This window comes from Leuresthes tenuis, unplaced genomic scaffold (genome assembly GCF_036924035.1).
Source record: "Leuresthes tenuis unplaced genomic scaffold, fLeuTen1.0.hap1 SCAF_17, whole genome shotgun sequence".
Taxonomy (NCBI): domain Eukaryota; kingdom Metazoa; phylum Chordata; class Actinopteri; order Atheriniformes; family Atherinopsidae; genus Leuresthes; species Leuresthes tenuis.
In genome coordinates this window covers 32,324,828-32,341,740 of record NW_027325371.1, presented here as the reverse complement: position 1 = coordinate 32,341,740, position 16,913 = coordinate 32,324,828, and the positions used below count along the sequence as shown (strand labels likewise).

Below are 16,913 nucleotides of genomic sequence, written 5' to 3'. Positions count from 1 at the left end.
CCTGAAACATGGCAATATGCAGCTGACTCCTCTGCAGGCTGGCTTTAGCAGCTTCCAGGTTGATGTCCAATCTCCTCAGTAGGTCAACTTTTTTCCAGGCTGTGTCGTAGGAGGAGGCCAGCACTGTGGCTCTGTTCAGCAGGAGCTGGGAGACCCGGCCTGATGCCAGGCTCTGCTCCACTGCCTTCTTACAGAGTTCATCCAGAGAGACCTTCAGAACCCAGACACAGAGCCATTTACATCAGAGCACTGACAACATATTGACTGATAGATTGTACCCTTTGCTACACTTTCTAAAACAAGACACAACAGTGAGCTTTGCCTAGACTAAGCTGTGACAACATCAAATAAACAAATAGAATAAAAATCAATAATAAAAACAGTCATTACACACAAACACAATCCTTACCTTGGTCTCTGCACCAAAGTCTTTGGCCTCCACCTGAGCCACAACATCTAGACCGTGGGCAGAGAGGGTGCTGCAGAGGGCCAGACCGAGGGCTTGGCTGGGCAGACCCATAAGCATCTGCCGGACAAACTCAGCTGTGAAAGCCTTGATGGGGCGGGTCATCTGCTCTTCGCTAATCACTGCCACACCTGACCCGGTTGCACTGGGCCGGCGGTACAGCGGCTTGCCCAAACCAACGGGTCCATTTGTAGGCAACAAGTCCTCAGCTGGAGGACGGGTACCTGAGGAGATTTGTCACACACGTCATTTCAGTTCTTAGAAAATTAGGCTGTGTTGATATTATCTGTACGATTGTTTTATGAGTGGAAAATCCACTAGTGTCAGCTGATTTGGTTTGAATGAATGAAATGTAGTGATGAGTATTTTTTCTGTATAAACAGGAAGAAGAGAGAAAACTTAAATCTAAGGTAATGTAGTTGGTGTGACTATGTCTTCAATAGCCAAAATGCCTTGATTAGGAAGTGTCTATCATTAAAATATATATTCATGCTGAGCACTGTGTCCCTGTGGCAGGAGCTGTTACCAGACAGAGTCTGAGCAAAGGAGGAGCAAAGTCTGAAGAAATCCCTGATGGTTTGTAGTCTCTTAAGGAAAAAGACCTCCTCCATCAGCTGACGCTGACTTAGGTTGCCAAAGAAGTTTAGCTGTGTGCCCCGAGCCTCCCTCAGGACATCCACCTTCCGCCAGGCTGATGGAACCTCCAAAGAGCTCAGCTGAGTTAGATGAAAGTAGAGGAAAACGGAGTGAAGCAGAGTTGCCTTAAAATAATGATAACCACAAATGGAGAGTTTTATTCAACCAGGAGCTGACTGGATCTATCTAAGATTATGTTGAACCTGTACCTGTAAAAGGTTTGCCACACTTTCTGTCAAATCTAGATGTAAAATGCACCTGGAATCTGAAACATTTGGATTATTTACACATCTAATTTTAAGACCTTTTGATTGCTACCTTCTCTGTAAGTTGCCCAAAAGCAGTCTCCAGTTGGGTAAACATCCCATCAAATGCAACAAGTAACATCTGACCAGCTGACATCTTTGGCGTGTCCTGACCTTGTCCATCCATACTGCGAGGCTGGATCAGCTCAGAGTACTGGGCACGCAGCATTCTGAGAAGAAAAAATAATCAATACACAAGAATTGCCCTGGATTCTCATCACATGCAGATTTCCAGTCAGTAAAGAAAAAGAAATTGTGACAAATGAAACTGAACCTGGTGATGTGAAGGTAGTGGTTGTGCCCATCATGATCCAGGCCTGTGGTGGCCTGCAGACTGTCAGCCAAGCCTTGCAGGCCAAGACCATCAGAACTATGCTCCACTAGCTGCTCCAGCTCTGCTAACATAGACTCCAGGGTGGGCTCTCCTTTTATCATACAACGCAGAGCCTCAGGAAAGATAATCTGCCGGAAGTTGGTGTTCAGTTCCTATAGAGAAGGACAAGGAACAGACGGGTTAAAAAATTGAAAGATTGATGGACATTTAGAAAATAAAATACTTTTGTTCAAAGTTCGATTTTGGGGCTGCACTTACCTGCAAGCAGGTGTACACAGCATTGGCCAGGTAAATGGCCTGAATAGTAGCTGAAGGTGCAGAGAGCTCCAGGTCATGAGGGAGGAGAGGACAGCGTTGCAGCAGTGTTGCCAGAGCACTGACATTTCCAAGCATACTGCACAGCTCCTCCAAAAACCAACCCCCATCCCGCGATGTCAGGTCTACTAACTGCTCTCCAGCACTTGCAGCTGCCCCCTCCATCACCAGGTTACATCTGGGGGCAGAAAAGGAAAAAAAAATTCAAATCTGTAGCCATTTATCCATAGTGTACTGTTCGTAGTGAATGGTGCATTAAACTGAGTGGGCAAACAACAAAGAGAGACAGGAACGCAAACCTGCAGAGTGTGCAGAGGGCAGAGGTGATGATTGCAGCTAAGCTCAGGGATCCTGGTTCTCCATTTTCCCTCAGAAAGACTGTGATGCAGTGTTCAATCTCTTGTAGCTGCTCCTCACAGGCTGCAACAGTTGTCCCTTCGGCCTTAAGACGCTCTGCTTGGTGCAGCATACGCTCGTTTGTCTCAGCCACTTGATGCTGCAAAGTTAACTCAACACTGGACAGGAACTGGCAGGAGGGTGCAGGAGGCTGGGGGGCAAACAGCACTTCATATCTGCAAAGACAGGAAAATGCTAAACTCAGCCCTGGTATGAGAAGTTACAGGAGAGTCCAGGGTTTCCCCGAGCAATATAAAACCCAGTGTGCAGCATCAAATCTGACACACACAGCTTTCCACTGTGAATCCAGGTGAAACTGACAACGGGTTTCTTAAAATAATGCAAGTTAAAAAGTTAAAGCTTTACAAAAACAATACAAGAACTACAAAGTTACTCAAAATAGTCACATTTGCACACTATAATTTTCATTTGAACATGGGAGTAATATATCCTGTGAAGCCCTGCTCCAGGCTACAGATATGGCTTCAACTATGAGACTACAAGGAGAAAAGCACATGAACAGCAACAAGGTTGGGTTTAGAGGCCTATGGCCTATTTAATTGTTTGTATAATATAATAGAGGAAAAGCCTGCAGTAGTTCCTTACCGTCTATAGATGTTCTGGCAGTGCTCCACTGTCATATCTCTGAGCAATTCCTCCAACCAGGTCTTCCACTGGTGAACTCTGTGGAGCAGCAGGGTAGCCCGCGGGTACAGCAAAGCCACTGTTGCATAGCTGTGCAGCTGCTCCAGGCTACCGCGAAGAGCCGTACGGCGCTGCTGCAGCAAGGAGCTCATCTCCGCCTCCAGGCTCTCACACTGGCTGATTAGATGGGCCTGACCTGCATTCTGCAGGAAAGCGGTAGCAGGCACATAGCTTGGAGGACCTGAAAAGATTGTACATGGATTGCAAAAAAAACATGGATTGTAAAAAAAACAAAACTATTTCAGAATTATGTATTTTGGTAACTATATGAAGCCAATCACTCGAGTCACAATCATCTTGTTGACCATCAGTTTGTTTGTCTTTTACTCCACATGCCCATGCTGTGGGCACTTCCCCTGTCTGCATACTGCTCAGGAAGACTTACCAAGATCTATAGGGCTGCTTATGTCTTGCAGCAGGCTTGCCAGTTGTGAAGCCTCCAGGCTGGAAAATGCTGCCTGGTACTGAGAGATCCACTGGTCCAGGTCAGCTAGCTTTCCCCGAATGGCCTCCTGCACAGTCCTCTGCTGCGACTGCAGCTGGGTATGTTCAGAGTATCTGTAAGAAGTGGTAAGCATATGGCCTTGTTTATTGTTGCATACAGTACTTTTATAATACATATGTATAGCTCCTCAGTGCACAGTCATTTGAAAAAGAAAAAAAAAGAAAAAAAAGAATGCATCCTATGGAAATAACTACAATGTTTAAGTGTTTGGACCTGCAAACACTTGACTGTATACGAAACTGTGCAAATAGCAGTGGTAGTTGTAAAGCTGCATCAGTTTCTGAACAAAGCTGTAAATCAGATAAATAAAGCACATACACATCGATAGATAAAATGGAAATGTCCCGACATTTAAGCTCTGAAGAGCCTTTCAAAAACCACCCTTGTACATGTCTCAATAAGTAAAGAACAGTTGTCAAGGCTGCATACATACCTTTGCTCCAGGGTGACGATGACGTGATCTGAATGATTCTCTGCCCCCTCCAGGAAAGTCACCTCCTCCTGCAACTGGACTTGTAGTTTCTCCCCCTGGCAGAGCAACTCTTGCAGTACCAAGTACTCCTCTACGGTCTCTTCCATTTGTGGCAGCACTGCCAGCATTTCATCACGATTCTTAAACCAGTTCACCTGCACACAGTCCATAGAGTACCTCAAACAGTCTGCTTCTGCTGCACCAATACATCTCGTGCTTTGTCAGGTGGTGAACACCTTCATTTCCAGAGCTTAGTAGTTCATTTACTTGAACCGTTTACATCTACAGCTATCATTAAAAAAAAAAAAAACTTTTTTTTTTAAAACATTTTTATTACAGAATATTACCAGAGAATTACCACAGATTATTAAAAGCTTCAACAATGAAAAAATGGAGACAAATATCTAACCGCAGTTGGCAACGTAGCATTATTCTTTCTTATGATACAGTTTGTATTATATTATATATGTATTATTGCAAATGGTAAGAAAGCTCTCTACTTTTTGGAGGACATCAGTTTTCACAGCAGATAATTCAAAATTGTTACCAAGTTAAAATTAGACTAAAATTAATCCTAAAGCCAAGACATGCCCTCTGTCAAGAGCTCACCTTAATTTCAGCTACCCGAGAGGAGAAGAGAGAGCGTGTGATGTCTCTCTCCATCTCTCTCTTGCTCTTCTTGCTGTCAGCCTGTTGGCCGCCTCCTCCATACACTGCACCAGCAAAGCCTACCTCCCCCCCAGCAGTCCAGTCCACCAGAGGATCATAGACAAAGGCCTCCAGCAGGGTAAGGAGGGTCTCTCTGCCCCGACGCATTATCTGAACTACCTGGAAAAGCACATCAGATTTCAGCAGTGTTTAGACTGATTAGCAGCTATTTGCAACATGACAAACCTATTTTCTAGGAATGATGCTAAGGTCTACACATCTTTTCATTGTATATAGCATAGTGCAGAATGTACATAATTCAGTGAGCGTAATGGGGTCCAGTAATGTGAAAAAAAATGTGGTAGTAACCTGTTCACAGGACAGTTTGAAGATACCCTCCACTCCAGTGACTCCCAGAGCACTCTCAATGTTGTGGGTCATCCTGAACGGGACCTTCTCTGGCACACGCAGGCTTTTCCCTAGTAATACGTATAAAAAAAACATAAAAACACCTTTCAATTATCTTTCCCTCTTGGCAGACATTTAACATTAAGTATCGTAAATTCCGGACTATAAGCCGCTACTTTTTTCCCAGGCTTTGAGCACCGCGGCTTATAATACGGTGCGGCTAATATATGATTTTTTTTTTCTTTCATGCTGCCAAAAACATTTTGCCTCCTAATATTAGACAAATAAAAAGAACGAATAGTTAACAGTGGTCCACAGAAATTGTACGATAAATCACACACACTTACACTACTAAATTATTGTAAATCGGTCATCTGTGCTCACCCTCAATATGGAAAACAAACGAAGAAATGCATATGATGCAGCTTTTAAACTAAAAGCGAACAATCTGAGATGAGATTGTAAGAGCGACAACGAAGAGTCTGAAGTGAGTGACAAAGTTCTGAGGCTGTTCAATTCGGACACTGAAGAAGATGACTTTGATGGTTTTAGTGCGCACGAGGAAGATGAAGAAGGCGATCAATGACTTCCTGGTAGGCTACAGTGGCGTAAAAAGCATGTACGCCACGTATTTGTGCGTTGCCGATAGGTGTTTTAATTAAAACCATCAGCGTTACAGGCATTGTTCGGGGAAAAAAAACATTTGCAGTATTAATTTGTTTATGTTACCATACACATTTAATTAAAAGTTTAAAAATCCTCACGTGTAACATCTTTCTGTGTAAATATCTCATATTACAATGTGGACACCCGCAGATTATAATCCAGTGCGGGCTATACAAGTACAAAATGGATTTTCTTTTTAAAATTAGAAACTGCGGCTTATATTCAGGTGCGCTCTATAGTTCAGAATTTACGGTAGTCCTCAATGTCATTCTCTTTAAATTGACTCTCCAGACATAAACCGACCTTTTTCAAAGCATACGTTATAGTCGATGTGCACCACCTCTCCAGTGGTCATGTCAATCAACACATTGTCAAGGTGACGGTCACCAAGTCCGATAATGTATCCCACCATGGACATGACAGCAGTGGATCTGGCGTAGGACTGCAGCACAGGAGAACAGCAGATAATCAACCTCACATAACACTGATGGATGATGACTGAACAAGCCTGAGATTTTCATCAATGACATCATTTCTGAACATCTATTGTTGCTGTTTTTCAATGACACAATACTATATTTTGTAATGGTTAGAAAAATCAAAACTTACCTGAGTGACTCTCCACCACTCACTGGGTGTTGTGCAGGAACACCAGAGCTCCTTTGCCAGCAGGTTGGAAGGTGTAGTCTCCATCAACTCTTTTAGCACCTCCTTCATAACACTGAGGGGCCAATCTCGTCGTGTCACATCTAGACTCAGCCCAACTGCCTTTAGAGCTGGCCCGATTCGGCTGTAGTAGAGCTCACTGGGGCGTGGTACTGGAGGTACAGGCTGCTGTGGGTACGAGTCTTGGGCCTTGTAGATTTAAAAAAATAAAAATAAACAAAACATGAAAATCAACCTAAATCTCACTGTCCAAGTATTCAGAGCTGCAAAGTCAAAAAGTTAATTTTTGCTCTTCACCTTTTGAGTTTTATGGTACTGCATTGTACAGAAAAAAAATGAACATACTTTCTGAGCCTGCAGCACAGCCTCCCTCTGCTGCCAGCGCTTGTAAAGGCCAAAAAGTGGAGTGGCACCATCCACCCACTGGATTAGTCCTGAACGTGTACCAAGGGGGGTGACAGAGTAGTGTCGGGCATGGAAGCGTGGCTGCTCCTGCTGGTTGATCTTGGTAAACATGGTATTGACGATGGTCAAGAACTGCATGATGCGCTCATCCAAATGCAAATCCTCCAGACCTGAGACAGAATTGAGTTATTGTCACATTACAATACATGGCTTTAAGTATTAAAGTAACTCAAGTTAAAGAAGGCTTTGAAGAGAGCACATAATGACTTCACTCGTCACAAGAGGCTAAAGCAGTGAAAATACTCTAAATATACTGTGTACACTGATAAATGTTTTCTTTCAAGTTGGATCTTTTTATGATGAACCAAATCATTTTGTGCAGATAATAACAGCAATATAATCTACTGTAGGTCAAACACCAACGGCAGAGAAGGAACTTACATAGCTCCACTTCCAATAAATCTAACAAAAGAAATTGTAATTATCTATAGGGATCGACCGATTATCGGCACCGATTTTCAGCATTTTGACGCATATCGGCATCTGCCTTTTTTTCTTCTTTTTTTTTATCCGACGGGCGATAAGAGATCAGTGTCAAACCGGGTTATTTTGGCTCTGATGCAGCTGTGCCTCTCTGTCTGTAGTCTCTACTCTGTCTCCAGCATTGTCCCACCCACAGCACCATCTGATTGGTTACAAACAGAGCCAGGTAACAGCCAATCAGTGGGAGGAGAAGCTACGGAGAGCAGATATACGTTTCGAAAAGGCTCTCAAGTCTCACGCAATGAGATCTCACTCTTGCCTTCATTCAAAACTTGAGAGCCCTGGCGTCAAAGACAAGTTAAGGCAGCAAAATCTCCCGAAATTTTAATAAACATCCCAGCCCTTACAATTCACAACTAGTAGCAAAGTTTCTGTGAGCCCAATAACGTTTTATAAATGCAGGGACTGCTCACTCGCAGTTCCTGCTGCTGAACATATCGATATGGAAATAAGATTTTTTTTGTGCACCACCCTCATCAGTCCCAAAAGTAAGCCTTCAGTGAAGTCTCTGAGAGCAAGAGAAGTCGGAGAGCACGCTGAACAACTCTGCTTTTTGCACCATAATCTGGTGGGTTACATGCCGCCACTCCGACATGGGCCTCAAATTGTCGGAATGGCGACACTTAAATTTCAATCTGACGTCCCGTCATGCCAACACTTTCTTTGGTTGGAATGGCAGTATGTTTTTTTTTTTTTTTTTTTTTAAAACATCCTGCCTTTCTGACAATTCCTTTAATAGACTATTAAAGCCCCTTTTTAAAATTATTTATTTATTTTTTAGAGAAACTCCACAGCCTCGCAAACCAACTTTAAAAATCTATCATCAAAATCCCCTGAAATTTCAAATATCAAAAACATGTATTAATGTAGATCGGGCGAGTCTGAAACATGTTAGATTAAGCAGAAATACAGTCAGTGAGCTGTCTCAGCAGCCAGCTGGAGCAGAGCTCTCCACAGAGCCCATGCTTCTTTTGCACGCTGGCATCATATGCAACATTAATAACTGCAATTACAGACACCAATGACGGCTCATCTGTGTCGGATGTCCCGGTGCTGCAAATAAAACCAATTTAATATATCAGGCTAACCAAAACGTATTTTTTTATTAGTTTTAAATCAATAAGTGAACAGTGTTTGTCGCTCCTTTTTCTGTAATCAACTATTTGAATATCATTAATTTGCTTTTGGAGTGCGTTTTGAAAATGATGGACTCATGACATTGTCAGGATCTGACGGTATCCGACACATGACAGCTGCTAGATTTATAGTGAAATAGTAACAACACAGCCCTTATGGATGGATCCTGAGTGCTATCATCTTTTATTTTTAAAATCCAAAATAAGCCCACATCCACCTGATCCTCCCCATTGACTGTAGATTTTGTCATTCAGTATCAATTTAATATCATTCCAACTTGTCGGAATGGTGGGATGTCAGAATGACGGTTGCCGCCCAATATGGTGCTGCTCCATTGGGACTACTAATTGATTTGAGACTCACATTTTTGTGCATATTTTATTTAACTTCGTTGTATTTACTTTATAAAACTTAAGGGAGCTATTTATTTGAATTTTCAGTTAACTCTATAAGAGATGCTGCTGCTTGGAACTCCCTGCACTTTGAACTCTAAACTTTATTTACAGTTGAGAGCTTCAGGGAGCTATTTATACGTTTAAGTTTTCAATTCACTTAATTAGACATGCTGCTGATATTTTTACTGCAAATGGATATCGGCCTCTTTGACTACTAATAATTGGTATCGGCCCTGAAAAAAACATATCAGTCTTTCTCTAATTATTTACTAACCATTCAAATCCACTGAACTAACTGATGAGGGCATAGATTTAGGGAGCGATGGACAATTACAACTTAACGTAAATGTAATTGCACTCCAGAGAGATGAGATTCAGGCAAAAATAACATGTGACCAGTATTTAAAAATTAATTCCCACCCACAGTTACTATTTGTGATCTGCTTTCCTACCTTTAAAAAGATATGGGTAGTTGCGGCCATCTGACCCAAGGAAGAGCAGCTTCTTTGGCTTGGTCTTGGTGGGCAGAATTGTGATGGTGTTGCCTACACTCTGTATAGTAACAGCATCTGATGCAGAGGCCTCGCCTGGTAGAGCCATCTCTGTTGTGGTCATAGACACCAGTCGAGGACTGATCTCATCCAGATGAAGCAGATAGCTGGCTCGCTTCTGAGCTCGCTGCTGCAGGCTCATCATTATCTGCCCAAGCACACACCACTTGAGTTAAGCTTGCATATTGTCGATCAGTGCAAATGCATCTGTCGGAGGTGAAAAACAAACATATACAGGTCATTCAAACATTCACCTGTTTGAAAGGAAGCCAGCTACTTGCTGGGTTGGCAGGGTTGGCAGGGTTTTTAAGGCGCTCTAGGGCAGAAGTGATGGCATCGCCATAGGTCTGTTGGAACCAAGTCTCATGTGGAGTCTCTGCTGGAGCTGATGTGATGCTGCAGACGTGATCCAGGGCAAAAACCACGGGACGCATCAGAGCAGAGTGCTTTTCACGCATAATGGCAATCTTTTCATCCCTGCAGCAAAACAAAGATTACAACTAAACTTCATCAGCACTAACAACATGGAAAAACAATCGTTATTATCTGGATAGTCTTCTGCATTCACAAAAATTTATCAAAATTCAATTTCATACATTACAGATGTAAAATTAAATTGAACAAGTGAATATCCAAACGTCTTTTCAAGATGCACACTTAAAAAAAGATCTCATGAAGGTTATTACAAACCATCCACATATAAGCTTAGCTTTAAGCTTTTGCAACTGTCCTATGAATGAATCAACAAGAGGTTTTAATAATATTGAGTTGTGTATTTAACAAATGGATTCATAGGTCAAATGCAGCCATTTGTGCAGAAAATGTGTCACCTGCGTAGTGTGTTGTTGTTCTGCACCCGCTTGACCTCGTCTTCCAGCTGCTGGATCCTACGCAGAACATGCATGTGCTGCTGTTGTAACACACCCAGCCATAGCTCATCCCAGAGTAAAGTCACTCTGCGCAGCTCTCCCACCAGCTGCTGGACCTAAACAACACACAGGATGAACGCAGGACTGCTTAACAACTGATGGACAAAAAGAGCTGTAGTAGTCGAAACAGAAGCACATCCTGCAGGATACAGTGTATTACCATCCCATATGTCTCTTATTTCCAACTGCTGCAGCACATTTTAGGTATTCAGTAATATTGCACCCCAATGCATACTTACTACTTTTACCAATAGTAATTTTGTAATGGCCGTAATACAGGTGTGCTTCAAATTTAGCGGCATCTAATGTGACCAAGACCAATCTGTTTAGTGAGAAACAGAATGAACATGAAGCAGCATAACAGCTAAAAAGGAGATGAATGTCAGTGATGGAAGGAAAATGAAGGCACTGTCTCTTAAAACAGCAAGTGTAAATGAGGATAGGCAAAAAGTACAGGCAAAAGTGCCCCCTTATAAGGGGGCCGCCCAAGTATCTGGCATTAATTATCATGGAGATGTAATCCAGTAAGAAGTGAACAACCCTCGTGACAAGCATTCTCTGCAATGCTTGATGAAGTGGATGCAGAAGTGGACTGCAAATAGTGTGCGAGAAAGTGTAAATGGATAAATAGGAAAGATTCTAGCAGGAGACAGACAAATTTTATCCAAATGTGTGTAGCCTCCTACCTGAAGCACCATGGTAGGGTTGGCTACAGACAGCTTCTCCACAATCTTGCTGTAACAGTCCTGCATCATGGCTTGGTCTTGACTGGAGCAGGTTGCCAGCTCATCTTGAGGTCCTCCTTGTTCAGCAGTCTCGAGCTGCCCCTCCTCTTCACCACCCAGGTCCTCTCCCTGCATGCTACCCAAGAAGGTGGGCAGAGCTGGTGGCAATTTGCTCCCTGTTAACACATCTCATATTGAACTGACAGATCAGCAGTATTAACATTTTTACTTGTATGTGGCTTTAATGGTGATCCTCTGAGTTGAATAACTGTGGTTTAAAACAGTAAAAATATCGAAAATGTCATGGTCTCATCAGTAGAATGTAGAGATAAAAGTGGCGTTAATTTTAAAATGCCCGATTGATTTTCACACTGAATAGTTTAGAAGCCTACATTGTTTATTTAAAAATTTCTTGTAACTTCAGCTGCTTTCACAGAAAACTTAAAACCCCACTAAGATATATTCAAATCTGGCATGGCTAAACTGAAATGACTCAGCAGTAGTTGTAGGTACATATTGGCAGTGATTTACAGTCAGTAAAATTTAAAATTTAAAAGTTTAAAGGATAAATAAAGTTTTTCCCGATTCTGATAGAAGTTGGGAAGCTTACAGGAGTACCTACTAGAGGTGTGACGATACACTCAGCTCACGAGACGAGACACGATTTTAAGAAAACTACCATGACAAAATATATGACCGGACCAACAGACTTTTATTTAACCGAGTTGCATATGCATTTTGAAATGTTTTATGACAACTCTTTACATGCATGAGCTTTTAATAAACATCTTCTTCCGCAAATTGAAACTAAATTGCCACGGTGTATGGCATTATTTTCAAACAATGCTTGCATATCGTCCGTGTCTTATCAGTCACTCTACTGCCATTTATCATTTCCGCTGGGTACCCAAAATGCTGCCAAACAAACGATTTGAAAGTGGCGGGGGCGTCTTCAGTTGTAATACCGGTATTTTCCTACATCATTGTGGCTGCTTGCCGCTTCCCCTCCTTCTCCTCCTCTTCTTCTTTAGGTTCTGGCAGGCTAGACGTAGCAAAGGTGCATTACTGCCCCCACAGGTCAAACAGAAGTTTGGGTAGCTCACAAATCTTGCAAAAGAGATTTTTTAACGCAACGAGAAATATTGTCGAGTTTAATTGTGACGAGATGTCGTGGCACCCCTAGTTCCTACACACAAATAAAAAGACGTGATGGGTCCATTTTACCTTTAGTAAGTGACCCGTCTTTAATAAAATGCATTTATGCACTAATTTACATTTAAGAGGGGTTTCACAGAAGAGGTGGCAAAATGTTAAACTTTTTTTTTTTTTTTTAGCAAAACACTGTCCTATAGTGGTGATAGTCTTGATGAATTATCTTTAAATAATGCTTTTTCAAGCCCCTAAATTTTCATTTCAATGGTTATTTATGCATCCAGTTTCAACTAATAGTAGGCATCCCCACCACCTTTTATTGTAGTGACACTAAATATTCCATTTTTTAATACAGATCATTGCAAGTTAACTTCTACTTAAATGAATTGGCTTTTTTTTTTTTTTTTTTTTTTTTTTAAATTTGATTTAGAATTTCACACTCTCCAAAGAAACAGGACACATCAAATTAAAGAGAATTAATGATTACCTGCATTCTGAGCCTCCCCTCCGAGGGAAAGTGACCCTACGATGGCCGGGTAGAGGATGAGATGTGGGGAGTCCTGGGCCACTCGACACAGCAGACTGCATATGCTCTGTCGAATGTATGCCTCTGGATGGTTAAGACGTGAAAATAGCTGGGGGATGATACCTAAGGCAGACACAAGATATCAAACTATAAGACGGCAGTAAGGTCTACATTGAGCTAGAAAAATAAAACTAGTTTACCCATGTCAGACAGAGTATACAGCTGCTTTTAAAAGCCACAATACAGACATGGTGGAGAGGCTGTCCTCACAAAGGGGCAAAGATGCTAAATTTGTTTAGACCATGCTGAGTAAAAGTGAACTCTTTACAAAGATCATTTTGGAAGGATGGCTCATCAAAGCTGCCTCCCTGTGCTCATCTTTTCTCAAATTCCAGCTCTGCAGGCATATACTTGTGTAACACACCGACTGTTAGAGTTAAAATATGCAAACACAGAATGAGAAACAAATATCTCTGTGCATATGTGACATTCAGGAACAAAAACATTGAGCATGACATACCCCTCCAGGGCGCAGTAGGGGTAGAAGCTATGCCAAGCTCAAGCCCCTCCCTGAGTTCACCAGCATGCTTCACCAGAAGCCGGAGGAGACGCAGGGTTGCCATGACAATAACATCATCACTGCTCTGTTTGCTGTTGTGACAGGACAGCAGGAGTTTAGGGTCATCTTCATCTACAGGGACCTAAAACACAAAACAGCCAGAGATTCAATCCCTAAACAGAAAGATGCCCTCACACAGCAACATGGCTTCAACGTCCTCAGAGCCAAAACAACTAGAATAACCTAAATCCCGTCTCCAAGTCTCACCTGTCCTGCATTAAGTTTGAGAAAGGTGAAGTATGCATGGCAAGAGACGCGATAGAGACCAAAGATCCGGTCCACCACCCGTCTCCAAACCCGGATCAGACCATCTGTGACAGCCTGGCCTGCTTCCCCGAGCCAAGGGCAGGAGCTGGTGAGCTGACGCCAGATCACGTCCACCATGTCATCCTCTTCATCCTCCTGCTGTAGAGCCATGTCCTCATCCTGACACACAACAAAGCACTGAAATAAAACCCAACTGCTGTGCTCAGTAATGAGCTGCCAACAAAAAAAATAACCGATAACAAAAAGTCAGCTGCAAAGTTGTGTTGTTTTGGAGTTGCAATGCAAATTCAACTCCAAAACAGGCTAACTATTTAGATTTTCTGCTGTCTTTAATGTGAACTGATTTTCTTTCCATTTTTTTTGTTTTGTTTTACCTTTCATTGTTTTAGTTTATTCTTGCCTTTTTCCAGGTCAGGAGGGGGGCGGGGGGGGGGGGGGGGTGTCAAAAATAGATTCTCACTCTGTATCTGTCCAAGGTGTACCTACCTGTATACCAGTCGGTCGACACATGGCTTGTCCAAGAATGCTGAAGATAGTATCCTTGTCTTCTTCACTGGTAGTTGCTGGCAGCAGCTCTTCTATATCTTTCTTTTCCCCTGGGAGGAGGGGCAAACCCTCCCCTTGGCTAGAGAAGAAAATGCAACTCTTAAGGCATATTCCTACAGTACATTATCTATGCAGCTTATAGGCATGCAGTCCAGTTAAAGATGTGCCTAAACTACAGCATCACTACTAACAGCCGAAGAGTAGACTACGCAGGTTAAGCTCCAGAGAATTCCACTAACCTTGCATTATCCACCACCTTCCTGCCCCAGCGGTAAGCCCAGCTGGCCAGGGCTGCCCAGGACTTTGCCACTTCTGGAGCCAGGCTGGTTGAGAGCTGATAGAGTTGCCCCAACACAAAGTCCGGCTCTCCAACACCAACATTTACTGTACAGGCAAGACAAACAAGATTCAAATTAAACTAGACTCTAACACCTAGTTTTTTTTTTAATGAAAAGATTTTAAAACATGAATAAAAGTACTGTATGTGAATATGTCTCAAGTGCAGATACTTAATATTCTAATCATCCACATTAATACTACTATACTTATATTACCTGAAGTCTCCGCAGTGATGTGAGGAATGCCCTGATCCTCCAGAGGAAGCTCCAGCAGAGCAGCAATATTCCGGCTCAGAGGTGACATGTTCCCCAAAGCACAGGAGTTTATGGCTCCTGACTTCTTTACCACCTAAGATAAAAAACATCATCAGTCCTTGAAGAAGTTTACTGAGGGTAAAAAGAGGGGTGCATTACAATAATAGAAAAAAAAAAAAAGTAACAATCAATTAGCAATGAGTGAAGATAATAGCCAATCATGGCTTTTTTTAAGCATTCATTTTCTATCAGTTGCTACCAAAAAGTTTCAAAATCCTTCCAGGTACAAAAATATGATTAACTTAAATACTTCATGTTCAGCATATGTTTCAAATAAATGCATGCCTGTTTAAGTTGAGGTGTCATGTCCTTCCAGTCAGCCAGCAGCCATTTGCAGAGTGTCAGCAGAGAGCGGCAAGCAGCACCTTCATTTTTCCCCACATGGCAGTAGGACAGAGCTGCCCTGCTCAGCATCTCCATAGCTGCCAAAGACTGGCCTGTGGAAGAGAACATTGCTAAATGGAAACTAAAATACAGTACAAACTAACACACTACTGTTCTGCATCACTGTGTTCTGTAAATGCAATTGTATTCATTTAATCAAAGATGACAAAGGTGTCTCAAGGGAGTTTACAATCTATACATCTATAATGTCTAACATCTGTAATGTCAAAGAACACCATGTATCACCAGGAAAAGAACTCTCAGGAAATGCTGTAGTCCGGTTTCTGTGCAACATCATCACAGAGGTGTTCAGAAAAAAATGGCGGCTTAGAGCAGCACTCAGCCAAGTTTGTTTGGCAGAATCAAGCTCAGAAACAGAAATGACAAGCCTATAAACTTTACCAATTGCCTAAAAGAACAATGGAAATGGCTCAAAATTCCAAGAAGCATCACATCCCGTTGCCAAAAGAAGGTGATTGTGGATCCATGCCGGTATAAGAGCTGCCTGAGACTCTGCAAGTCCCAACAGCTGCAAAGTCTCTGCAGTGTTCACTCCATGTCTTAAAATTCAAAACTCAGATCCTGTGTCGGTTAAACTCTTTAACAGTCAGTTTTCTTATGTGGATTTATTAAACATAATGGCAGTATAGGGGATAAAGCTCCAGACTGCCATTTATGATTTGCATTAGTCCTCACGACTATCACCATGCACAGAAGCTTAAACATACATTTAACATGCATAGGGAGAAGAACACACAAAGGAGGAGAAACACATGGGATAGAACAACCACGCAAAGGGTTTGAATGGGTTTTGTTTCTCACCTGCGGTTCTCAGAACTTTGGCTTTTTCTATCTGAACTTCTGGTCCCCATTTCTCCCCCAGAGTACCCTCCAGACTGAGACGCCTGAAGGCCTGACTTAGATCATCTTCCTGCTTCTCTTCTTGCTTTCCATCACTGCACTGGCTGAGAAGGCGGGATGCAAGAGCAATGTTGCCTTTTTTCCGGGCAAATTTGACAGCAGTCAGACAAAGCTCCATAAGATGACCATCTATGGAGGAAGAGTAACCTGGACAAGAACAAAGATGGGGAAATATCAAAGATTTAAATAGCCAATATAATCTTTTTTTTCTAATTGTTGATTGATCAGCCATAAATGGTAAATGGACTTGTACTTGTATAGCGCTTTTCTAGTCTAACTGACCACTCAAAGCGCTTCACTACATGCCGCATTCACCCCACTCACACACACTCATACAGCACGTCTTAGGATATAACTACGTGCTTTCTAAGCATTCACACACATTCATACCCCCAATGATACACTGGGGGAGCAACGTGGGGTTCAGTGTCTTGCCCAAGGACGCTTCGACATGTATCCTGGGGAAGCCAGAGTCGAACCACCGACCTTCCGATTGGTGGGCGACTGCTCTTCCTCCTGAGCTACATAATAGAATCGTTTACGTCTAAGGTAAACCCAACACTTCCTAAACCCACTTCACTGCAGTGGGACGTTTTACGAGGAAGGAACAGTTGTAATGCATTTGTCACAGACTTAGT

General features: G+C 42.4%; 1 protein-coding gene across 3 annotated transcripts in view; it reads right to left on the bottom strand.

Annotated features, from left to right (window-relative positions):
• Positions 1 to 16,913, bottom strand: part of smg1 (SMG1 nonsense mediated mRNA decay associated PI3K related kinase) — a 43,315-nt gene that overhangs the window by 4,976 nt on the left and 21,426 nt on the right. The window contains exons 29-55 of one of the 3 annotated variants that reach the window (XM_072368832.1): positions 16,177 to 16,422; positions 15,256 to 15,425; positions 14,872 to 15,004; positions 14,557 to 14,701; positions 14,258 to 14,396; positions 13,712 to 13,930; positions 13,406 to 13,586; positions 12,847 to 13,008; positions 11,169 to 11,383; positions 10,384 to 10,538; positions 9,808 to 10,030; positions 9,455 to 9,701; positions 6,868 to 7,097; positions 6,466 to 6,711; positions 6,160 to 6,298; positions 5,152 to 5,261; positions 4,744 to 4,962; positions 4,096 to 4,289; positions 3,543 to 3,715; positions 3,059 to 3,338; positions 2,356 to 2,628; positions 2,000 to 2,234; positions 1,682 to 1,893; positions 1,421 to 1,577; positions 993 to 1,182; positions 410 to 690; positions 2 to 211 (exon numbers count right to left, since the gene is read on the bottom strand). In XM_072368832.1, the coding sequence (XP_072224933.1) occupies positions 2 to 211; positions 410 to 690; positions 993 to 1,182; positions 1,421 to 1,577; positions 1,682 to 1,893; positions 2,000 to 2,234; positions 2,356 to 2,628; positions 3,059 to 3,338; positions 3,543 to 3,715; positions 4,096 to 4,289; positions 4,744 to 4,962; positions 5,152 to 5,261; positions 6,160 to 6,298; positions 6,466 to 6,711; positions 6,868 to 7,097; positions 9,455 to 9,701; positions 9,808 to 10,030; positions 10,384 to 10,538; positions 11,169 to 11,383; positions 12,847 to 13,008; positions 13,406 to 13,586; positions 13,712 to 13,930; positions 14,258 to 14,396; positions 14,557 to 14,701; positions 14,872 to 15,004; positions 15,256 to 15,425; positions 16,177 to 16,422 (5,384 nt within the window). The remainder of the gene's footprint in view (position 1; positions 212 to 409; positions 691 to 992; positions 1,183 to 1,420; positions 1,578 to 1,681; positions 1,894 to 1,999; positions 2,235 to 2,355; positions 2,629 to 3,058; positions 3,339 to 3,542; positions 3,716 to 4,095; positions 4,290 to 4,743; positions 4,963 to 5,151; positions 5,262 to 6,159; positions 6,299 to 6,465; positions 6,712 to 6,867; positions 7,098 to 9,454; positions 9,702 to 9,807; positions 10,031 to 10,383; positions 10,539 to 11,168; positions 11,384 to 12,846; positions 13,009 to 13,405; positions 13,587 to 13,711; positions 13,931 to 14,257; positions 14,397 to 14,556; positions 14,702 to 14,871; positions 15,005 to 15,255; positions 15,426 to 16,176; positions 16,423 to 16,913) is intronic. The other 2 variants (XM_072368834.1, XM_072368833.1) reach the window with 2 other exon arrangements.